At 33.7% G+C, this 26,101-nt stretch overlaps 1 protein-coding gene across 1 annotated transcript; it reads right to left on the bottom strand.

Annotated features, from left to right (window-relative positions):
• Positions 1-205: 205 nt before the first annotated feature.
• Positions 206-25,755, bottom strand: SLC6A14 (solute carrier family 6 member 14). The gene is made up of 14 exons (XM_002763186.6): positions 25,616-25,755; positions 24,410-24,575; positions 21,048-21,179; positions 19,342-19,503; positions 18,395-18,542; positions 16,555-16,687; positions 14,712-14,852; positions 10,306-10,534; positions 8,799-8,924; positions 7,504-7,622; positions 6,873-6,972; positions 6,482-6,591; positions 3,879-4,046; positions 206-2,849 (listed from the first exon to the last, which is right to left on the bottom strand). Exons 1-14 carry the CDS (start codon positions 25,661-25,663, stop codon positions 2,703-2,705), a joined length of 1,929 nt encoding a protein of 642 aa, XP_002763232.1. The 5' UTR covers positions 25,664-25,755; the 3' UTR covers positions 206-2,702.
• Between the last annotated feature and the right edge of the window lie 346 nt (positions 25,756-26,101).

Here is a 26,101-nt window from a genome sequence, read left to right as displayed (position 1 = left end):
TGTTTATGCTAAATGAATTATTTTTAAGAGGGAGGGGATGCCAAGTCAGATACAAAAAATTCAGATACTTACCAGGTTTCTTACACTTTATGTAATTGATTACATATGGCTAAAATATATTTACTGGAGAAGGAATGGAAACACAATAGAGAAACAAAAGAAGTTCAAAAGTTTTTTAACAATAAATAAGCTACAGTAAACAGTCTCGTTGAGATATAGTGATTTTAATTTCACTCAACTGTGAAAACCACTTTTCATTAATGGTTTACGATGCAATACTATAAATTATCTCCAAGTTTGCATTAAAGTAAGTGGAATTTGATGGAAATGTTTTCCATTATGTAGAACTATGTCTCTTGCCACTGTTGAATCTGGGTAATAATAATAAAAACTATCACTGAGCACCCTATAATATGCCAAGCTCTCTGTTAAGATCTGTGCTTTCCACACTTGTGAAGATGGTGACAAAAACTTTTAACTATTCTTTGTGGTCAGCTTTTGAAAAGGATGTCTTTCCCTTCACACTTCCCTTAATTAGATATTCTTTCATTTACAATGCCCAAATCTTCCCTGAATTGGAAAAGTCATTTATAGAAAATTGCAACCTTAAATATGACCAAAATGTAGTGGTAGAATGTGTGTGATATAATGCAGATTAAAATTAAGGAAAAGTATTTCTAATCTCTAGATAGCCATCTATTTTCAAATATTATTTTATAAAATCTGGTATAACTAAGAAATTAACACTCTCTTGAAGTTTACTAACAGCATTTAATCTGTCTTCAAAGAAAGCCCTCAGAATGGGCCTGGTGCAGTGGCTCACACCTGTAATCCCAGGACTTTGGGAGACTGACGCAGGCAGATCAGTTGAGGTCAGGAGTTTGAGACCAGCCTGTCCAACATGGGGAAACCCCTCTCTACTAAAAATACAAAAATTAGCTGAGTGTGCTGGTGGGTGCCTGTAGTCCCGCTACTCAGGAGGGTGAGGCAGGAGAATCGCTTGATTCCAGAAGGCGGAGGTTGCAGTGAGCTGAGATCATGCCACTGTACTCCAGCCTGGGTGACAGAACGAGACTCCATCTCCACCAAAAAAAAAAAAAAAAAAAAAGAAAAATGAGAAGGAAAACCCTCAGATTGTCAAACACAATTTTATCTTATGCATATGTATATAACCTATTGAGGTGTTTCAATTAGAGGCCTACCTATTTACCTATTTTCATGTCCCTTCCACTCTAAATAAACTACCAATATAAATTAAAGAAATGCCTTAATTTATTACTCCTTTTATCTTCAAACACAAGGAAGAGAAAACATTTTAAAATGTGTAGGGAAAATTATTTCTTCTATTGTCACTCATTTGCCAAGCACAAAATGCCGGCCACAGTGTATGTGATTCTTAAACTTCTTTGGGTCACAAGTTTCTTTGATATTCTGATAAAAACCATGGACTCTCTCCCTAGAAAAATGCATGTAGACATACACACAGAAAATGGTTCATATAATTTTGGTTTCATATGCTCCCTGAAGCCTAGGTTAAGAAATTTAAGAATTGATGAAAAGTTCTTTACCTATGTAGACAGTGTTTATCATCATAGCCTATGATGCTTAAACCAGTTGTCAACAATATATAAGCAATATATAAAGCTCTTAGTGATATATTTAATTATCCTTTGTAGGGAAACTAGGACATAGGACTTTCTAATTTGGCTTTGCTGATTCTTGGCAAGTTTGAGAAGTTTATCTTCAATAGTATGTAAGTTATCAGCTGTAAGTAGTAACGTATTCATATAAGACAAAATCACTGTATTAGCCGTGTATCACAATCGTAAAAGGCTAGATTTGATTAAAGCCATTTCTCATTAACATTTAAGTCCATATTCTATTTGAAATGAAATCTATATTTCAGAGAGTATAATGGACAACTCAGTTTTGTGAAACACAACAAAAATTAAATGGGTCATAGTTTTCTTCCAAATTACCTAAGAAAGGAAGATTGTTTTTGGAAAAATAAGTACTCAAAACTCCATTTTCTAGATTTATCACTTACTGGCCATAGGATCCTTATTTTTCCATCTTATTTCACTCTTTATAAAGAACATTAACTAGTAAGTTCTCATAGAAAACATGAGCTATAACAAATGTTACAGTTTTTAAACATATTTGGATAAAAACTATTAAACTATAGTCCTTTTATAGTATACATAGTACATTTGTCCATATATTTATCACATTTCTAATTAAGTGAGGCCTTCAGTTTTAACCCTTTCTTTTAAATGTATGGATTTATTTCCACCTCCCCCGACCAGATTTGTGGAAAAGAAAGATTGTATATTAAGAAAATACAAGTAAATAATATTTTAAAACTTGTGTAGTAGAAAATATATTTTCTAAGTAATTAGCTCAAAATAAAGCCTCCAATGTATTAGAAAAGCATTATACTATTTACAAAAATATAATTGTGAACTAGAGACAGTTATGTGTGTGTTATACAGATAGATAATCTAAAAGGAAATACACTAAGCATATGGCTTAGCATTAAGAGATTTACATTTTTATATTGCATATCTGCTTAATGTGAAAAACATTACACTATCATGAGCATAGTATGTACATTTTACTATTCAATTAACATATAAATAAATACGTTTCCTCCGTTCTAAAAAATAATCACATTATACAATCATATTTTTCTCAATGAGATCTCATTCTGGTTTTCTGCTGCCACTAACAGTAGGTATTTCATGGTCAACCTCCTTTTTGGGATCTGTCATGCCTTTATATCTCTCGCCACGATGTTGTTCCAGGTATGGACCCCAGTTAGAAGCTGGTCTGCAGCAACTTACAAGGCGCTGAAATGCAAAAAGGAAAAATTCTTGTCTTAGAATTTAGGTGCTACAATCTGTAAAGAAGCAAATATTGAACTTTACTTTCATGTAAATTATTTTTTCTTTACGAACAAAAAATAGGAATCATAGAAAACTAAAAAGTGATTACCTAAATTCCTAATAATGCACAGTTTACCAAGAAAAAAGTATAATCAAATGTAGCTTGTTGTTAATAGAAGTATATTAACTACTAAACAAAAATAACTGAGTCTGTAAATGATTTCAAAACAAGGTGTATGAACCTATTAGAGTAACAGAGTGACTATTTTGTATCTTCACTGATCAGACATTTCCATCCTGACCTTAGGATGAGGATGAGCTGAGGATCTAAACCAGTGTATATGTGGAATGTGTTTCAAGAACAAAGGAAAGGGAGTTTCAGGATCAAGCCATTGATTTGGATTTATTGTTGTATGGACTTAGGAATTTATTTAAATCTAAGGCTCATGAGCGTATTATGTCATTGTCCTACTGAGATGTCATAATGAACTTCATACCCCTAGACCTCCATGGAAGAGGGATGACTCAGGGTCTAAATTGAGTTCAAGCTATTTACCAGGACTATTCCAGTATAAAATCATTATTAGAATGTATATTTTAGCTAGATGAGGTTTAAAAATAGTGACTGGATATAAAGCAAACAGGTCATTTGCTTTGTGCCATCTTCAGGGACAATTCAGCACAGGTACAGATGCCATAGCTGTCATATGCTAAGCACTGTAGCAAGGCCTGGGAATACAGCAACATGTAAGGCAAGAGTTTCCCCACAAGGAGCTTATAGTCTAGTATAGAGAAACACAGCAAATATATAAATAATATAATACCATGTTGTGCACTAGTAACAGATGGTTGTGTCAGGCATAGAAGTAGCCAAGAGGAAGGAGTAACTAATTACATTTTCTATAATATCATATTACCACCATATGAATAAATTAATCTTCATTTTGATCATAACTACTTTGTATAATGTATTATAAATTTTAATGCACTCACTTGAAAGATGTTTCCTTTAGCCTGAATTATTTTTATGATAGCCATAATTGGTATCCAAATAATGCAGAAAATAATCATACACCAGCCTAAAGCAACTCCCCAGTCAGGGTATGGAATTGTGCCATAATCAGGTCTATGAAATTGCACCAGTGACCAGATAAATATTGCCTGTGAAAGTAAAATATGCAAAGACAAAGCTAAAGATTAGACTTTTATTGCACTCATGATTAGCAATTTGATTCTGTTCCTTAGATGTGATTTGTCAAAATAATTAATATGAAAATATGTTCAAACAATGGACATAATCAGGTAACAAGACAGAAGATAGCAATATGGAATGAACCAAAATAAATTATTTTTACTTAGAATAAATTTTTCCCAAATTAATACCATCATATATTTATAAATCCAAATATTTGTTCAACATGTATTTCAACAAAATACTTGACCATGTATCAGATTGAAAGTAAAATAAGATCTGAAATTTTCTGTTATTGGGCTTTTCACTTTGATCTATAATAGTATGGTTTTATTCTATGCCATAGATTAATTCTATATGCGAGCATATAGATTAATACAATGAGAATATGATGTACACTTTAGTGGGCATGCTTTTCTCCTTGCTTAGGAATTGTTTCTTTTCTTTCCCACTGCACAAGGCTCCCCATTCGACACATCAAAAACACATGTGCGTTTACACACACTATTGGTGCACATTTACCGAAGCACATTTCACTTACAGTCTCTTACTGAGGAAAAAAAATCAATATCTGTTTAGGAAATACAGTGAAATCTGAATCTTAAAGATAAAAACACTTTCAGGTCAAGTTAAATTAAACCTACTAGAAATGTTGAAGCATTAAAACTAATTATTTAGAAGTTGGTAAAGCAAAATAAAACAAAACCCAATAATTATTTAGGAGTTTCCTTATAGTTAGTTGTTTTTGTTTTACTAAAATCAATGAGAAAAGAATAAATAGATTCATAAGTTTAATCTTAAAATTAAATGGCTTAGCTCCACTAATTTAATTACAGCAATTTAAATGTATTTTACAATTACTATAAATGTACATAACTAAAGAGTGGAGGCGGCATAGTAGGATCCAATACACGTGACTTTACACAAAATAGATGGCAGTGTAAATCATTTCATTTGTAATACTTTCTCATTGTAAATTAAATTCGGGTGTCAAATTTATGTAATCATTTTTATATTACATATATATAAAAGCTTCTTTTTTAGTTTTCTTGTTTTTTTTTTTTTTTGAGACAGAGTCTCCCTCTGGTAGTCCAGCTGGGAGTGCAGTGGCATGATCTCGGCTCACTCCAACCTCCGCCTCCTGAGCCTCAGCCTTCAGAGTAGCTGGGATTACAGGCGAGCACCACCACGCCCCACCAACTTTTGTATTTTTAGTAGAGACAGGGTTTCACCGTGTTGACCAGGTTGGTCTCGAGCTCCTGACCTCAGGTGATCCACCCACCTCAGCCTCCCAAAGTGCTGGGATTATAGGTGTGAACCACCATGCCCGGCCAAATATGTGCTTCTTAAGAGATCCAGCTAGATCGTCTATGTTGACAAGAGGGCTTATTTTATTATGGAGACTTGTCAAATGAAAATATTTAGTGGCATTTTCAAAATCATTTAGCAAAAATATGGAGTATCCAAATATTTTAATTCAGCATTATCTATTTTCAAACTGCTCACTTATTAAAATTGATTTCATAATGTAAAAAAATGTAATCCTCTCTACAAACAAATGTGACACTTTAGATTTGAAGGAAATCCTGGATAGAATTACTTAGTGGCTTTTTCTAGGAAAACCTTTGATGCGTGAAGGCAAGGAGAGCCAAAACACATCTATGATGATTTGACACTGCCCCACCTCACAACCATTATTTCTAGTCCATAATCATTCTCCATCCAGTGTAGTGTTTATTTTGGTGCTCAGCCATCTACTGTCCTGAAATGTTATTTGAAGATTTTAAGTTGATATATATGTCTCTGGAGTAAGACAACTTTTGCTTTACGTCAGCTCCTAAATAGTAATAATTGTTGAATTTATTAACATAAACCATTGCCCTTACTGACACAGGTAAGTTTCATTTGCTACTTTCAGATGCCAAATACCTTCCTCATTAAGAGATAAACTATGGATTAAAATATGACTGTTGTTTCTCAGCAGAAAGTATATTTAAACTGAATTCCTTGAAGGAGGATCTGGGCCTTATGCATCTTTATTTTTTTCTGTGCCTGGCAGAGAGGTTAGGAACATTATTGGTGGCTCAACATATTTTTTTTTAGGGAATGGGTGAATTCATATTTTATTTTCATTTATTGTATTGATAAATTTTAAATTATTGGTAACTTTTATGCCTACATAAACCTGTTTATTTTCTCAAATGGTAAATGTTTAAACTGATGGCCTCAAAATAATACTGCAAAGGCATTTTAATTTAGGCAACTTTGAGGCACCAGCCATATATACTTCAGAACTTGAAAGTCATTCAAAATTACTTTGCCTTTTGTCTTCAATGTGAATTATTAAGTTTATTTTAGAATGTATGTATCATTGATATCAAGTTCATGGTATATTATTACTTACAATCAAAAGGATAGGTGTAATGACAAACCAGCAAGCTCTCCACCATAGCCAGAATATCCACCTTTTTGCTCCAATCATCATTTCTATATCCTCAATGAATCTGTTCCCTCCTAGAGAAAACAAAGAATACATTGAGTGTTTGCTAATATTTTCTTCCAGTAACCATTGTGGCATCTATTTTCTTTCTGTGTCTAAACATTCTTCTGTATCACAACAATGAGTCATACACCTGTAATTACCTTTTCTTCATAACATATTTTTGTCCAGTATATTTTATTTTACTATTATAATAATATAAAAATTAATACTATAATTTGGTAATCATAATGAAAACAAATCAAAGTAAACTGTTTTAGTAAAACTTGAAGATAATTTTATAGTTACTATTTACCATAAATCCAGATGATTCCTACTAGCTCCAGTATAGCTGCAATTAAAATGCCCCATCCAGCGCAGAAGTGGTCAATCAGATGAACCCAGTAAATTCCAGCCTACCAAAAAAATATTGATTACTTCTAAATATATTTTAACTATGTTTATGATTGATGAGGTATTCAAATTGAATCTATCAATCTTGACATATGCTCTTTAGTTTCACCTCTGCTAAAATGTGAAAAGCAATATTTCAGATGTAAACCCAAATGTGGCTTTAAATAGCTCAAAAATCTTTCAATCTATACTGAGTCACTGGAAAACAATACACACTTAGAATTGTTGATTATCAAAATGGTATGCATTGTCTGTATGTTCTGTAGTGGCTGCTAAGAAAGGGTAAAATGTGTTTAAAGTCTGTAATCTTATTGTAACTGAGGTAACTGTCCATTATTCATCCTTCTCATCTGCAAAGTAGACTTACTATAAAAGTAATAATCAAGAAAACTGGGCCAAAACCCAGAAAACTTTGATCCAAGTCATGCATGGACTTGTCTTTAAGCATCCTCTTAAGCTTTGGTTTCTTTAGTTAGGATATAAAGTATGTTCCAACTAATAATTTTTCTATGAAAATAAATGCTGTAGTATACCTGAGTCACACAGACGAGACCAAGGAGAAACAAAACCAAGCAGCAGCCCAAAGTTATGGGAACCCTCATTTTCTTCATCACTTTGGGAAATAAGTCTTGAATCGTTGTAGTGATCGTTTCTTCAGAGGGGTAGAAATGACATGTTATATGTCAACTTATTTGCCAATACTGTTAATCACATAATTCAATGTACCTTAATCAAATTTACAAATATATGTTGAGAAAAGACTCTCAGCCCTGCTCCTCGCTTTTAAAAACCCATAGGGTTATTTCTTTTGGCAGTCACCACTTGTTCTGATGAAAATCAAATGCAGTTCTATTTGTTGTTTTTAGTCTGCTTTATATGATTTTTCACTGATAGTAACTGTAAGGTAACAGCTCCCTGTGAGCTGAATTAGTGTAAAAGAAAGAATTCTAATAGGACTTTTAAATAATGTAAATATTTGAAAGAGTGGTGTGGAGACAGAAAGGGTTCTAGGTTTAGAAATAAATGTTTTCATGAAATAGGGAACTGGCTAAGAGTAGAATGATGTGTAAATGAAAATATCAGAAAACATGTTTGAGATTTTAAGGGACTTGGAAAGCCAACCAGAAAACTCTGGACTTTATCCTATAAGCAGAGTAAACTATGAAAATATTGTATTTGAGAAAGTGGTAGGATAAAAATTGTTTCAGAATTTCCCTAGTCATGTAAGCTTGGTAAATCCCTATGTATGTATAGAAGTATGTAGGAGGATGATCATTGCAGCAGTGTGTTTAATCTTTTAAAAATTTTATATCATTCATATGCCCATTATTATGGTAACAAAGAGATTGTGATTTAGTTAGATCTACATGCCTGTGTATCAGTGGGATTCATAATGAATGCTAAAACAACTTTCAGAGTCATATAACTTCACATTTATGTGAAACTTTAAAAATATATGTGTTATTTACAGAAACATATAAAATGCATATAAAATGGACAAAATAACATACAAAATCCACTCTAAAAGTTGCTTCTAGAGAAAATTGTGAATTGTGTTAGGAAGAGAAAGACGGAGGACTTCAAATTCACCTGTAACCGTTTATTTTCTTAAAATATCTGAAACAAGTATGATAAAATAGTAATGTGTATTCCTTTTGAGTGTCAAGTGTTTTTCTGTATTTAAATTTTAGTTAAAACAACTTTGAGAAAGATCATTCTGAGATTAACAGCTAGAGAGGATAATAGGGGTAATAAAAGCACGTTTTCGAGTAGAGGAAACACAAGAGAAATATAAGAGGAATATGTTAACACTGGAAGTATTACTTACCAATTGAAGCAAACTGAGAATCAAGACCCAAAGTTAAAAGCATGAAAAAAAATAATATGGACCAAAATGGACCACCTGGGAGTTGGGCTAGAGCTTCTGGATAGGCAATGAATGCCAAATCAAAACCTATAAAAATGTATGGTATTTTAAATTAGTTACCAAGAATATTCACATGTTTAAACATTTACAAAATAAGATATTTTTAAAAAATCTCATCTTATTTGACAACACAATCCATGACATACATTTTTTTTACCAACTATTTCATGTTCCCTTTTTACATTATTTAATTTGGTTGTTTTGTGATGTGATAATGTGAACATGTGACATGAATTAAGTTAGCAATACAGACTGTAATGTAAATGGTACATTCCTCACATAAGAAATTTGAATTCCTTTTATAGTTTCATTTAAATTATTTTATTTTTTAAGATTGACAAAGAATAACAACTGTCTTAAATTCCAGAAATGTAAATTAGTTCGTATTATCTTAGTCTAGAAACTAAAAGAATTTCACTATTAAGAAATATATATTTATGAACTAACTTTTGATTTTAACCTTCTCTTCAAATGTTTACCCAGAATCACTATATGGATATATGCAAAATCGTATATAATGAAAGTATAAATTAAATCTTGTTTTCCATTTGATGTTACCTTTAGAGTGTTTTAAAATTTTGTGCCAGTTCTATTTTGTGATCCTCAGTTTTAAGTATTTTTGTTTCTCCACCCTCCCAGAGGACTAACTTAGGATTCATGAAAATTAGCTTTTAGTTTAGGCTCTATCACTTCCTAAATATTTGACCTTCTCCAATACATATATGACCTTTCTGTGCATCAATCCACTTCTCTGTAACTGAGGAGCTGAACACTAGATAATCTACAAGGTCCCTGACATTCTGTTATGAATCACCAGTCTTTCCATCATATGATACTAACTATAAACAAAATTTTAATGAAGAATCTCTACTTAAAAGAACCCTAGTATTTTTTTCAGAAGAATCTGTAGCCACATAATCAAGCATCCCTAGCTAATATCTGTAAAGTTAGGCAGTTCACTAAGATTCCTTTAAGGCCATATGCAACTGGACACTCCAAGTCACTTGACTCTCTTACCTACATGATGTTCACATGATTTAAAAATTCAAACCCAATACTGTAATTATACACAGGGATTCGTATGTACATTTTCTTTCTTTTATGGTGCATGGGAATTGTTTAGCATGATGCCTGAACCTTGAAGTTGTATAGTAAGTGGTTCATATTAAGTACTAACCTAAACATCCTCTCTTCTTCAACAGTGTTTCCCTAATATACTCTTGTTTACATGGATAATCTAAGAATTATTATATTATTACAGCAACCAAAGTATATAAGATAAAATAAGGAAGAAAATGCAATATTCTAAATCATGACTGTTTTAAGTAAATTTCTATAAACTACATTAGAGTTTCATAAGTGAGATACATTGAATTAATCAAAGTTGATAATATATAGCATTACATACCTGATTTTACAACTTGAGAAACTTCCTTTCCAGATATATGGGCCATGTGTCCCAATATAGAAAAAATAGCAAATCCAGCAAACACACTAGTGAGACAGTTTGTCAAACAAACTACAATGGCATCAGAGAAGCAGTTGTTTTTGAACTTATTGTAAGATGATAGAGCAACTAAACCACCCCAAGCCACTGAAAGGGAGTAAAATATCTGAGTAGCAGCATCTTTCCAAACCTATAAGAGAAAATAATTTAATATTTTAAAACATATAATCAATTTTTCACTCATATAAATATTTTACATATGCAAATGAATATATTATTAATAACAATGAAATGCCCACTACTCAGCTTAAGAAATAAAATGTTAGTCTTTTAAAGGACTTCCTCATCATCATCACCCTTCTACCCACCAGTGGCAATTGCTATCTTGACTTTTGTGGTCATAATTTCTTTGTTCTTTTTTACATTTAGTTTTGAATATTTTGGAATTTATAGAAAAGTTAATGCATGTAAACATATACAATGTGCCATTTTTTATTAGGTATTGTGAGATTTATCCATCATCAAGTTGAACTATATAAAATGTCCACTTTGCGATTCAAAAGTAAAAGAATATAAGCAAATTCATTTAGTTAAATTAAATATATGTAGTTTTAATTATTCTTTTTCACCTGTTTGTTTGTTTGTTCTTGAGACAGAGTCTCAGCTCTGTCGCCCAGGCTAGAGTGTAGTGGCAAAATCTTGCCTCACTGTAACCCCTGCCTGACAGGTTCAAGTAATTCTTGTGTCTCGGCCTCCAGAATACCTGGGATTACAAGCACATGCCACCACACCCAGCTAATTTTTTGTGCTTTGGTAGAGATGGGGTTTCACCATGTTGGCCAGGCTGTTCTCGAGCTCTTGACCTCAGGTGATCTGCCTGCCTCAGACTCCCAAAGTGCTGGGATTACAGGCATGAGCAGCCATGCCTGGCTCTTTTCTACTTCTTTATTACTACACTGCATATGTCACAATTTATCCTTTCTCCTGGTGATGGACATTTAGGTCATTCAGTACGTTGGTATTATGGAGCTTTGAACATTCTTGTACATTCTGTAGGTGTGGAACTGTGATGTTGTAAAGTATATGCATTCCTCCCTTCTAAATCTTGCCAAATTGTTATTTAAAGGATTATACCATTTTGCATTCCCACCACCTGGGTGTGAGGGTTTCCATTCCTCCACCTACTTGCCATCGCTTCATTTTCCATAGGAGTTGTTTTTATTTCTGTGAAATTCCCAGTCATGTCTTTTGCCAGTTTTTGGTTTGGACTGTCTTACTTGGTTTCTAAAATTCTTTATGTAATTTTGATTCTAATCTTTTGTCTATTACATATGTTGATATTTTTCCTCCCAATTTATGGCTTAATTTTGTTTACCTTTTAACATTGTGTCCTTTGATGAACCAAGGTTTTTGTTGTTGGTTTACTGTAGCTGAAGGTATCTATCTTTGACTATATGTGTTAACCTTCATCTCTATAATTTTTTAAAAAACTGCTTAGCCCAAGGTTATAAAGGTGTTATTATATATTTTCTTCTAAAGGAATTAAAGTTTTGCCTATATTGTTAAATTTTCAGTTCACCTAATATTGATATTGTGCATATCAATATATATGATATGTGAATATGTGAAATTTCCAACTGATGTTGTTTCCTAAATGGGATATCAATTGCTCGAGGATAATTGATATTATCAATTAAATTAGATATCAATTGAATATCAATTCTATCTATTACTAATCCAAGTAATCTCTTTCCTTATTGATCTGCATAGCCACCTCTGCCACATACCAAGTTCCATTTGTTTTTGTATCTATTTCTGAGACTACTATCCTGTTGCACTGGTCTATATGTTTATACCTATGCTAACACCTCAGTATTTTAATTAGTACAGCATTATAAATATTGTTTCATATCTGGTAGGAGAAGTCCTCTTTACTTCAGATACACCTTGGGATTTTGGCCTTTTTCCTTTCCAAATAAAATTTAGAATCAAATTTCAAGTTCCGTAGAAATCTGTTTTGGGATAGATCATGGTTATTTTACTTATATTTAAGTAAATCATATTAAATTAAAATGCCCTCTTATTTCTTAGAGCACTGTCCATATTAAGAGATGAACAGCATGCTCATGTTGGTCTCCGAGCTTCTTTTACTTGATATGTTATGTGTGCCTGTGTGATGGTGGAAGTGGGTTTGGCACTCCTGTGTTGTGTAAGAATGCAACTGAATACCATGATGTGTACCTAGGTTGCAAATAAAAATGAAGAGAAATTCCAAACATAGTTTTATTCTCCATATCTATTAATCTCATATCCATATACAAGATTATTACATTATGGATTAGGAAATCGTAATTCAAATTTTATTAATTGGCTGTGTACAATTGGCTAAAAATGAATCTATGTAGGTCTTAACTTCATCACTATAAAAGGAGGGAGTAAAAAAAAATAATCTCTGCATTCCTGAGGACTCCTCTATCTATAAATTTGTGTGGTTCTCTACTTTCCTGGAGATCTCAATAAAGTTGAGATATTCCAAAAAAGGGAAGACACCTGATTATGATCCATGTTTAGAATACATATTGTGAAGACTGAAGAAAAAAAACTAAGAAAAACAACTGTCATTGCCAGCAAATCCCACAACAAAGGAGATGGGTAATGTTATGCTGGAGAGTAGAGGGGTGAGAAGATTAAATTGTATGTTTCACAAGGAGTTTTAGGTTTCACTCTGATTTTTTAAGATGTTAGAATCACTGAAACACAGAACAATATAAAAGTGTCATATAAATTTTTCAGAAAGATTTCAAGGAAGTAAGAAACCCAGATATCTTAGGCTTGCAAAAACCATTAAAATAATATCAAAGGGGATTTTTAACTAGGTTCAAAATCATGAGTTTAAACAAAAAATGGTGAATCTACTTCTTAGGGAAAATGTTGTGACTTTAACAAGATAGAATAAGAGAAATAATTGAAATAATTATACAGTAGCTCATAGTTACATAAAAGCTTGCTATTTCCAAGTTCATTAACATATTTTATCTTGTTCCATAACCTCACTTAGAGAGGTGATGAATGATAATTTCCATTTTATTTGTTTGTTATTTACCATCCAAAATGGTCTTCAAATGGGGAAGAGATTAACCAACAAGGCTAAAAAGAGTGAGGCCCAAAATAAATGAACAAGAAAATTAAGATGGCCTGTGAACACATCAAAGTATATTAAGCTCCAAGACTATAATAATAAAATTCTGTAGATCTAAAATAAGTTAAACCTGTGTGATTAATCATTGAGAGGAAATTACTGAGCACAAAAAAAGGTAACCAATGACCAGAGACTGGCATTTTAGATTTCAGAAAGGTAACTAAATTAATGATAGATTCCACAATTAAAAGCTAATAAATTTGGCACTGATCACAAAAAAAATTTTACAAGAAATAATTACACATCTTCTTGTAAGTATTTAGTAAAGAAGACAGCAGTGGCTGGAAATTAGCATGAGTTCAATGAAAAATACTATAGCAAACTAAAACTAATATCCATTTTGAATACTATTGCTAGTTTGGCAGATAATATAGTGTCTCTTGATTTCAACATAAGATTACAGGTTTTTAGTTGAACAGAAGCTTAATGTGTGCTAAGAATATTATGTGACTAGTAAAAAAGTAAAAGTATTCTAGGCCATACATACAGAAGCATACTATCTGTAGTATACTTATGTTAATACTCTCAGCAGTCAAATTGTGAAAGATTTTACATACCAGTAATACAGTCAGTCATTATATGAAGGTAAAGTTAAAACAGGGTTACCCAATTCTTACTCATGGCACATGTTTAGGTTTTTGGTATAAGTAACAATTTTGGTTATGGAATGTTTAATCCATGTCAAATTTATGTTTTAACTTCACAATTCATTAGGCAAATTTTGATAATATTTTGGGGATATTGAATTTTGAAGAAAATTAAAATGTATATTAGACAATTAAACTTTCAGCAGTAATCTCTAAAGCTACTATGAGTTTATCCAATAAATCATGTAGTCTTAGTCATCAACTTGCAAATATTTATCCATGAAATATTGTTTTTCATATTAATAAGCCTGAAATTTTGTTGGTCAAATAGAATCAATTTATATGAATAAAAAATGACTTAAAATCCTATTTCTAAAAATTATCTCTATCAATAAAAGAATATTAATGATATGTTAAATATTAACTAAGTCAGACATCCTAGTGGATAGAAACTAATAAATTTAACTGTATATTCTTTTGCAAGCTATTACATTACAATACTCATATGGAACCAAAGACGTTTGGCATTTGCTTTTAAGATTTACCCACTCAGATAATCTGAAATCCAAGTTAAGACTCACCTCAGCTTCCCTAAGTTTTGTGAAATTTGACTGTGCTCCAATATAATATGAAATGCCTTTTGAAGCACCCTCCAGAGTTGCACCTCGTACTAGCAAGATCAGTAGGACCACATAGGGGAAAAGAGCTGTAAAATATACCACCTACCAAGAAAAATAACCAAAAATCAGTAAGTTATGTTTAAAATCATGATGTATAATTGCATACAAGTGAAATTATTAGCCAGTTGAGACAAATTAAATAAAGTGCAGGGGATTTCATAGAGTCTGATGATATACCAGTGTTATTGTAATTTCTTATTTGCATCTCAAAATATCCATTTCAAAAATACTTTGATGTATTAATAAGAATTTCCTAGGTTTACATTGTAAATAAATAATACATCAGCAGTGATAACTTGGGATCTCAGCAGAATGCTCTCCTAAATATATCCTTATACATGTCTGTGGAGACTGAATGTCTTCTCTCAGTAAATTACTGCATTGAGGCGAGGAGGGAAATGATTTAAACCCTGCATTGGTTCATACATATGCAGCCTTCAAAGAAAAGGAAAATATTTCCTAGCAGATGTTCAAATCCAAGAAAAGCATATTGAAGTGAATACTCGGCATTTGTTACTGTTATCCTTACAGCTACCATTAAGAGAGTTTGACAGCACACACGCAAGTGCACTGATTCTGTACTAGATAACGCATGGTTCCCAATAAGCAGATTGCCTTTGAGACCAGCTTTGCCTTAATGTGGACGATTTCCTTGATCCATAGATGTCCTGTCTTTTATAATACACCCAAGGAGACTATTTAAAAAGTCATCCAGACACCAATAAAAATTAATTGCCTGGGTAAATGGCCTTTAATGAACTGTTTCAATATTAACATCAAAAGGAAACCAAGGGTTTCAAAAGTGTGGAACTAAAACATTTTGGAAAGTTTTCACTGAATTTGTGATATTCACAGCATTTTTGTAATGTAACAGCATGTCTCATTACAATTTAACATTAACTAGATGTGCTAGATAATGTACTGAGAATACAAAGACAAGATCTCCAGTTATTCCTGTCCTCAACCTTTAAGGAAATTTCCATTGACTAGTTAAAAACACATAGACATTTTTTTCTGGGTATTGTGTAACTATTCACAGAGAAAATTTCATGTTCTCTTAAATTACCATCATTCTCTCTGAAAGTTTATAAAAGTGAACAACGAAGTGTGAAAATATAACAATGTTTTTCAGAAGAGGTCCTTTCACTGAGAGAAAAAGTTCTGTGTTCATTTTGGCAATATTTAAGAGAATGGATACATAGTGTGTGTGTATACACACACACACACACACACACACACACTTCTCTCTCTTCAACTAGGGGATTTCTGATACTAGGGCATTTCTTGTTCTATTACTGAGACCAGCTTTGTGTTAATGTGGATGATTTCTTGTTCTCCAACTAGGGGATTTCTTGTTCTATTACTCTATAGAACAAGGATCTAGACTTTTCCAAACCAAACATTGCAATATATGATTCCATTCAAATTTTTCTTTATATAGTAGAATAGAAAATTTAGTAATATACTCTCAAGCTCCAGAATGCTCTATCAGCTAAAACGTCCATGTTTTTAGGAAATGTGCAACTCTAGTACCAGCTTTTATTTTGTTTGTTTGTTTTGTATTTAGCAATAACAGAGATCCTATGTATTTACTTAGAGCTTAAGATGACTACTGAGAAAGCTTTTCACACATTTAAATGCTTCCATTATAGAAAAAAAAACATGCTTTTGATAATGCTTGATATTGAACTACAATGAAATTGGGAAGCTGCTATATCACTATCTGATGTGTTTTTAAAATTACCTTGCCAGAAGACTTGATTCCTTTAAAAAGTGCTGCTCCAACTATGAGCCAAGCCAGAAGAAGACAAAGTGCTAAATACCACACAATTACTCCAGTCTCATCCATTCCACTTGATCGTTGGAGCGCCACTTTACTGAAACACATAAGTCATTTTATGATCACAGAATCACTTGTCTTAAAGAAAATACATTGAAGTTTGTAATATCATTTGTCCAGGTGGAAGCTTCATGAATATTGTATATTATTAATAGATCAAAATTCTGTGAGCCTTTATTGATAGATACCATCAATGAAGAGGCACAGATAGTTCATTAAATGACCAGCCTCCTAACTTCAGAGTTAACCACATCCAATCCAAAGTTTCAAACGATAGAATAAAAGATCTATTGATTCTTTTAGCTATTAATTTCCTCTATTTGAAGATCCTTTATGTAAAGAAATTGACTTTATATCTGATTTTATATTTTACTATTGCAGTATTTTTCTAATATTAAAATAATGAGGAAAACATTTAGATTATAGTAAATATTTTCTCATTCCATAGTTATAGATATCATCAAACTCAAATGATCCCATTATTCACACCTTTTCCACAGACTTTATGTAAAATTCCAAGATTCTCACTAGGTACATTCATAGATCTAGGGTCTTATTTCTAAGATTGAAGTTTGAGAACATTTGAAGATCCAAAGTTTAAAAGAGTTACAAAGGTCATTAACATGTGAATGAAGAAGAGATCACTTAGCAATAGAGTCAACAATATTAGGTAAAGGTAATGGATAGGTATAGAGTAAGTAAAGAGAGATCATTTAATAAAAGTAAATACAACCCTACATATCTATTCTTACCATATAATGACAATGGTAAGCAAAGTTGATGAGGAATTCCAGTTTTTTAAAAAACAATCTTACTCATCACCCAACTATTTATCATTACAACTTGATCATTGCAGTCTAAAATTTGGATATTTTTTCTTAAAAGCAATTTTCTAACTCATAGCTAATAAGCACTTAATAAATCAGTACAGCGTTCTACCCATTTAATAATTAATTTGAGATCAGGAGTTCGAGACCAGCCTAACATGGTGAAACCCTATCTCTACTAAGAATACAAAAACTAGCTGGGCATAGTGGCACTTGCCTGTAATCCCAGCTACCCTGGAGGCTGAGGCAGGCGAATTGCTTGAACCTGGGAGGCAGAGGTTGCAGTGAGCCGAGATCACGCCATTGCACTCCAGCCTAGGTAACAACAGCAAAACTCCATCTCAAAAAAAAAAAATTATATATATATATATCTTCTGGCCAGATGTGGTGGCTCTTGCTTGTAATCTCACCACTTTTGGGGGCCAAGGTGGGAGGATTGCTTGAGCCCAGGAGTTCAAGACCAGCCTGGGAAACAAAGTGAGACCCATTTTTACAAAAAATGAAAACATTAGCCAGGCATGGTCCATACACCTGTGCTCCCAACTACATGGTGAGCTGAGGCAAGCAGATTGCTTGAGCCCAGGAGGCTGCAATGAGCTGTGATGGCACCACTGCACTGCAGCCTGGCCACAGAACCAGACCCTGTCTCAATGAAAATAAATTAATTAAAGTTAAAATTTAAAAATAAAAAAAATAATAATTAATTTATGAAAGACACATTGCTGACTATGAGCTAATTTTGCAGAGAACTACTAATAACATGGCATAGGTAAACATTTGAGTTAAATGAAATATAATTTGCTCTGACTTCCCTTTTTCTACTTATATGAATTAAGGAGGGGTTGATTAATATTTTGTTGTTTTATATGAATTTTAAGATAACATCTCTTTAAAAGTAAATCATCTAGCATACTTACTTCCAATATTGTTCACTGGGAAGCTGCCCTGGCTGATAAATTTCACTGCCATTGATGCAGGTAAAATTGTTGATGTCTACCCAGCTTTTATTTATTTGGATAATCTCCTGTATTCCGTTATTTATTGTACTCACATTACAATGTGTTACTAAAGATGATAGAAAAAAATATATAGACACAGACATATACTTAGTTTTAGAAGAGTACTTTCCTGGAAAAAAAAGTTTTAATGATAAATTATTTAAATTACCATCAAAATTGTTACTTGGAGAAAATGGAGTAGAAATCTTACAGATGGAATAAGCTATGTACATTCAGCATTTTAAAATCTTGTCTACTAAACTAGGGAAGGATTACAAAACTGTCTGCCTTTGTAAACCATGATTATATTTACAGTAACAACAGGTATAGAGTAACAATTGTTTCAGTTGCAGTATAGTGCTCTAACAAACTTTTGGTATGTGGAATTACCTATCCAACCTATGTTTATAAATAAATTAAAGCCTTTAAACTCAGAAGCATTACATATTTATAAATTTATCCTCTGATGTACACAGGTAATTAAAAAGGTAATAATCTATGACATGGATGGTACATTATCCCGAAAATTAGCAACATATGACATGAACAACATCTACTGTCTCCTGAGACCCACACAACTATCATGGAGAGCACTTTTCTCCCTTTGTCATTTTCTCAGTTTCTCCTCTCCTGCCCAGAACTTAGGCCTGGAAGAAGTACTCCTAGGCAAGATTGAGCCTTCCTGGCTGCTTTCAGAGATTAACACATTGTATTACTTATTTTTCAGATTATATATGCTATCTTCTGCTTTCATCAGTGACCTTTGGACCACTTAAAAATGTACCTAACTTGCTTAGAGAATGATTTAACCCTTCAAGCACATAAAAAAAGTATAAAAGAATTATTTGGGGGTTGACAAATTTTACCTATTGGTGATCTGCTACAGTTTTTATCTGACCACGAAGAACAATTTTTCCATGGTAGTTCACTTTGAAAAGAAGCAAACATGTAGTAAAGACTATAGGCAATTATGACGTTGTAATAGATTGTCACAAAAATGGATATCAGGACCATTGTAATTCCCACACCTGGAAAAAAAGAATTAAAATAAAGACCAAACTCAAGTGAAATTGATTTTGCTAATTCATAAAAAAAATGTATCTCAATTACCACAAAATCAATTGTAAAATAAAAAAGACTGTTTCCGGATGGGCGCAGTGGCTCAGGTCCGTAATCCTAGCACTTTGCCAGGCTGAGGCACGTGGAACACTTGAGGGCAGGAGTTCCAGATCAACGTGGCCAACGTGGTGAAACCCCGTCTCTACTGAAAATACAAGAACTAGCTGGGTGCGGTGGCACACACCTGTAATTCCAGCTACTTGGTAAGCTATGGCAGGAGATTCGCTTGAACCTAGGAGACGGAGGTTGCTGTGCGCCGAGATCCGCCACTGCACTCCAGCCTGGGCGACAGAGTGAGACTCTCAAAATAAATAAAGACTGTTTTTAATGACTTTTTTTCTTTTTTCTTCCTGGGAGAGTAGGGGTTAATGCTGTCTGAGCAATTTTCTTCTAAATTTAAATTCATTTTTATGATTGGCGTTTGGATGCAGTTTTTCAGTTGATTAGAAAGGGTTTTAAGGTCAAGGCCAGAAGACCTGTTTTAAGCCCATCAAACTTACATAAAGCAAAACCCACGTCTATTACTTTTTCTTATTAAGCCTATAAATTCTTGTCAGATCATGCAAAGCAGACATCCTTTAGACAAAAAAAAAATCAAAGCTCATATCTTATTTACTCACTGAACAATACAATATTCATCTGCAAATCAACATTTTGGAAAAGTAGAAAATTAAGCCTCTAAATTAATGACCTCAAGGGATGGTGTACATATTTTTACAACTATGTGTAAAGAAAATTAAATAATTCAATGGCAATCTGAATTTAAATATCCAAAATTTCCTTAACTAGGTAGTTTCAGAGAATGCAGTTTACCATGCTGAATATAACTCCTATGCTTAAAACTAGCTTTTAAGGTAGTTGCATCACTCTTCCAGAACAATATTCTATTCATGAATTTATTATTGATGTTGCATTGAAAACAATTTTCACAAGCTAGAATATACCAAAATTGTATTTAATATTCAGACAAAAGAGGTAGTTTGATGTTTAATAACAATGAAGTCATTTATTAAGCTTTTTACCAGTGTCCTGTTAGGAGCATCCAAGAACAAATAGTGGCCTACCTTCAACTTTTCTGAATGAGGCATTGTAAAAGATATGCAAAGGCAGTAGGACAAAGACTAAATATGAAGTAGAAAAAAGTCAGAGACTTTAAATTCGAGCACTAGATCATGTGCCAAAAGAATTCAAAAGGTGAAAATAGGAAAATAATGATACTCTTATAACTGTCTTTAGTGTGCTTTCCTTCCCATTTCTGCAGCCCAGGATAAACAGAAATAAAAACATTTGATTTTAAATTCTACGGTGGCAAACTGTGCAGCAACACAACAATAATGCATGTTTACTTTGCCTTAAATTGTCAGAATAAGCAATTTTTTCTTCCTTATAGTGAAGGTAGCTATATGCACAAATATACTAATAACCATGGTGAAGAAAATGCTGTAATACCAACCTTGAAACAACGGAAGAATCCTCCAAACTGAAACTGGACCTAAGCTAGCAAATTGTCCCAGTGAACACTCCAGAAAGAACAAAGGTAAACCAGCCAATGCTAGCATAATTGCATAAGGTATCAAGAAGGCACCTGAAAAAGGTAAGAAAGAACCAAAGCACTATTACACGTCAAAGCCTTGATGGCACTTTGACAACCAGCATAACATTTTAAAAGCATCCTGATACAGTGGAATCAAAGTGTGCTGGGTTTGAGCCTAAAATTCACTACTTTCTATGAATAAGTAGTTGATTCTTTAAATCTTGCATTTCTCATCTATGAAATGGGGATCCTAGTATTACCTAATGAGGTTGTTGTGATTATTACAAACAATAAAGTATAAAAATTTAACCAAAGGAATTGAGCGATTCCAGGCATTGGAGCCAGATAGACCTAGGTTGAAATCCTGGCTAGACCATTTACCAGTTATGTGACCTAGGGCAACTTACCTAATGTCTGAACCTTGGATTCCTTTTAAAAGGGAAGAACAATACCAACTCAGTTTGTGGTAAGGGTTCAAATACAGGGCCTATGTGAAAATGCCTGCCAAAATGGCAGGCACACAGCACATGTTCAACATTGCTTTTCCTCCTTTCTCCTTTAAAAATAAATGGTCTATTTTTAAGACTAGGGGTAAAAATGCTAATGTGGCTCAGAGTATAAGTTACTGAAATTAGGTTTATTGTTCTCCAAAGAGTCACAAGTTTCTTCACTCAATATTAATACAAAACATATTGGTTTTGTTTGAAGACTCTGGATTTTGAGACATACTCATTAACTTTCAATTTGATAAAGAATAATTCTCCCACATTAAATGATTCATCTCCCCCCTTCTTTTAATCTTTTATCATTTTCCTTGTTTTTTCTTTCTACTTTTGGGGCATAGTATTTTTCATTAGAAGCATTGCCAAATTATAGGTTGAAGCCAGGACAGAATATTAAACTTATTGATAAAACATTCTAGAAGTAATGGTGAAGTAATAAGGAATGTAGGGATCAGTGGATAAAAAATGGGTTTTCAGATTATGTACATTTTATTTACACATGTTACAGTTTTGCCACAACTATTTTTCATATTATGATACTGTGTAACATCACACCTAAAAATAACGTTTTTTCAACTCTCAGAATACATCTACTACAAATGAGTCTATAAAGTACTTGTTATTTATTCATAGGTAACTTACTTTAATGCTAACCCTGGAAGTCACTAGACCATAGGGAAAAATATATTTGTAAAGATGTTGCAATGCACATACCATCTTTACTATGACTAATAGAAGTTCAAGTCCTGTGAAAGATAAACATGAAGAAAAAAATACAGAATATCCCTGTTTAACTACAATAAACAAGTTTAACCAGCTGAGTGTGAACAGGTATTTTTCTTTACAAAAAGACTATTTTCTTCAGTGATATGTCTGACTTCTCAGTTATTATTAATACTATCCATAGTTGATAAATTGTTAATATGGTGGCCATAAATTGTCAATACTGCAGACCTAGACCCTAAAGTGACAGTTCTCTTTAACAAACTGCTAAAAAGAATATACAAATAAAAATGTTTCCAGGTTTTAGAAATAACTTTTAAACCTGACCATATTATTAAACCTAATTAGCATTTAACAAATTTGAATCTCACTTTCCTCTTCTAGTCTTGGACAAAAGAAGAAGCACTGAGAGTGTTAACTTAAAAAACGGAAAACCAATATGGCATATTAAATTTTAGAGGAAATGATGAAAAAGATAATAGCATACAATTAATATTATTATTATTTTTGTTTTGACTATATTTTAAAAGTTTCCATTAAAACTAGTTTAGGCCGGGCATGGTGACTCATGCCTGTAATTCTATTACTTTGGGAGGCTGAGGCAGGTGGATCACAAGGTCAGGAGTTCAAGAGCAGCCTGGCCAAGATGGTGAAACACCGTCTCTACTAAAAATATAAAAAGTAGCCAGGCATGGTGGCAGGCACCTGTAATCCCAGCTCTTGGGGATGCTGAAGCAGAGAATTTCTTGAACTCAGGAGGTGGAGGTTGCAGTGAGCCAAGATCGTGCCACTGCACTCCAGCCTGTGTGACAGAGCAAGATTTCATCTCAAAATAAAATAAACTTGTTTAATATAGTTCCTAGAAATTTGTGGCAATTACTGGGCCTATGAATGATGTCAAGGCACAGGGGGTTTCTTACTCTAAACATGAGTTACAAGAGGCTCAAAATGAGCCAGAATGCTTCTCTTCACCACAATGGACCTTAGGACATAGACATAAACAAAATTGTAATTTCTGATGCATTTTCCAGCTGACTGAATGACCCAGCTTCTAGATAGGGGGATTTATGCTGCTGACACTTAAAGCGTTTAATAAACAGAATTCCTTTCTTAAGTCTCTGAAGACCACTGTGAATATTTTAATGTAACCAATTAACAAGAAATATGATTGAAATATCACCATACAAAATCCTATTATAAGAAAAATAATTATAGTGGCACAGTCTCACTGGCACCCAGTTATGAAATATAAGGGCATGTCACCTCTATACTTCTAATAGAACCTGTAATTACAAGTAAATAAAATATGGTGTAAGTGAAAAAGTTGTTTGGACATTACTAGAGAATTGTGCAATTCATTTTCTTTGCCATTATGTGTCACCTCAAAGTTATATTTCTCTCCTTATTCTAATTGAGTCTACCCTAATGATCTACAAGGTATAAACAGCATTATTTTGCAGGAATAAAACATCAATCCTTGAACTAAATTATTTCATTTTAGAATGGTCTTCTACATAGTCACTCCAATTTGGAATACATGTAACTTAATATTGCAGCTTAAGATACTAAACCTTTAATTTTTAATCATCTCTTTCCACACTTAAATCACCACAATATAATGCATTATTTTAGTTAAATAAATTATTTGAGCTTCTTAATTGAACTTGATTTCTCTGTTTATTTCTGATTCAGCTATAAATTAAGCAAAGCACAATTTGAGTCTGAACAGATTATCACAGAAACATGCATAAATTAGGAAAAGTATGTCATAGTTGAAGATTACATGAGATCTCAAATCAGAAGCTTAGAAGTGCTAAAAATAAAGCTTTTTTCAAGTTTATATCTGAGGATTTTGTGAAACTAGCTTTCTAACTTGAGCTGGTAGCTCAGACTAATTAATAAATTCAATATGCTTTTTTCTCATTCTCCCACTAACCCAAACTATCAGCTATCATATGCCTTCCTTCAATGTGTAAAACATCCTCAGAGGCCATAGAGCATCACATTTAAAACAAGGGAAAAGCGAAGGTGTGGGGTGGGGGTGAAATAGAATACCTCCACCATTGTTGTAGGTCAGATATGGAAATCTCCACACATTTCCCAATCCCACTGCGTATCCAACCATAGATAGAAGATAATCCGATTTTTTGGACCAGTTACCACGGTCCTGATTCTCATCATTTTCACCAACATGGAAATTCTCTGATGAAGCTGACACTTTCTGGGGAAGAGAAAAAACATCAACAGCCTTTCTTTCTACTATTGCAAATTCCACAGAAGCATAATTTCACAAATCCATAGAACAACAGAAAAATGGGGGGAACAAACCCTGAAAACCATAGCTGAGGGGAATGCTTTAGAAAGCTGGGGAGATTTCTGCTGATAGCTGCTTTTACTTTACAACATTTACCCTTTAGAGTGAGCATAGTTCTGTAGGTAGATATGTTTACTACTCCATCAGCTGAGATGATCCAAATTTTGGTAAAAGCGTTAAATGTGACACCAGTGTGAGGCACAAATGAAAGCAGACGAAGCAGGTTGGAAATACAAAGGTCTCTGTCACAGCAGTGTGAGGGGCAAATGAAAGTAGACAAATCAGGTTTCAAAAACAGAAGTCTTAAAGATGAATTAGATGAAGTCATTACTATTGATATTGTAGCAGATCTTTGAGCAGGATCAAACGTAGTTTCTACTGGAAAAAAAGCAAACGAACAAGAATCCATATGCTTTTCTTATGGCGTGATAATATTGGATGTATCAAGTTAAGGGTAGTTTAACTTTTCTCTGACTTATAGATTAAAATCAGTGCTTTTCTAAAAGCCATAGAATGATGTGCAGAAACAAATTCTCCTGTCTCACCAGATGGAGTAGCTCTCTCTCCACTTGGGAGGGAGAGGAGGGATAGGGGTTCTCCCAACCTACTTACTGCTCTGAGGTATGGAGGGTTCCTTGAGTCAGTTAAGGACTGTATAATTATGCACTTTTCTCTAGCATATGGACACAGTTAGGAGAGGGACAGAGAGCAGGATTTTATGGGTACTCCCAAAGCAGAGGATGAGGTGGCCCTGAGTCTTCTAGCTATGAGAGTAAGAGCTTTTCTTTATTCTCTTCTCTATAGTTATATCTCAGGCACACTTAATAGCTGAACAGAAATTTGGAGAACAAGGAAAAGTTACAGAAAGCAAAAACTGAGACTAGCAACTTCCCTTAAGTTTTCCACTCTCAGGCCCTCCACACCTCCCACAGCTCCCAGACTCCTACCTCCATCCCCCTGCACTTGAAGAAACTCAGGCACTTCAACTTGTCCATGGTTGAAGCTGGCTTCGCCTCGCCTCCTCTTGCAGTCTGGCTGAGCTTGACTGGTGGCAGGTGCACACTCCCCTGTTCCTACTTGCCAGAGTGAGCCACCTTGCCCAGGGGTGGGACCATTTATGGAGAAGTTCCCTCCTCCCCCTCCTGGGTGTCCAGTAGTGTCAATTACCGGAAGGGACTAAAGTGAGGCTCTGGTTTTTCCCCAGGTAAGCCTACATGTAGCAATCTCCTGCCCCAGCCCTGGGAAAGGGCTGGGCTGCTGGAGAGCAGTGCAGTCTGAGCCGAGATGACTGACAGCCTTTGACTCAGAGCTGTGTAGGTGCCTTTGCAATCTAGTCTCCTTTCCTGGGTTCCCTATTTCCTCCTAACCTCGCCTCTCAGTCTGGTCTCTGTTCTGGGGCCAAGTGTTGATCTCCACAAGTGCTGGAGGGAGAA

This window comes from Callithrix jacchus, chromosome X (assembly GCF_049354715.1).
Source record: "Callithrix jacchus isolate 240 chromosome X, calJac240_pri, whole genome shotgun sequence".
Taxonomy (NCBI): Eukaryota; Metazoa; Chordata; class Mammalia; order Primates; family Cebidae; genus Callithrix; species Callithrix jacchus.
Note: the sequence above shows the minus strand (reverse complement) of the source record. Positions and strands in the feature narration are given on the sequence as shown.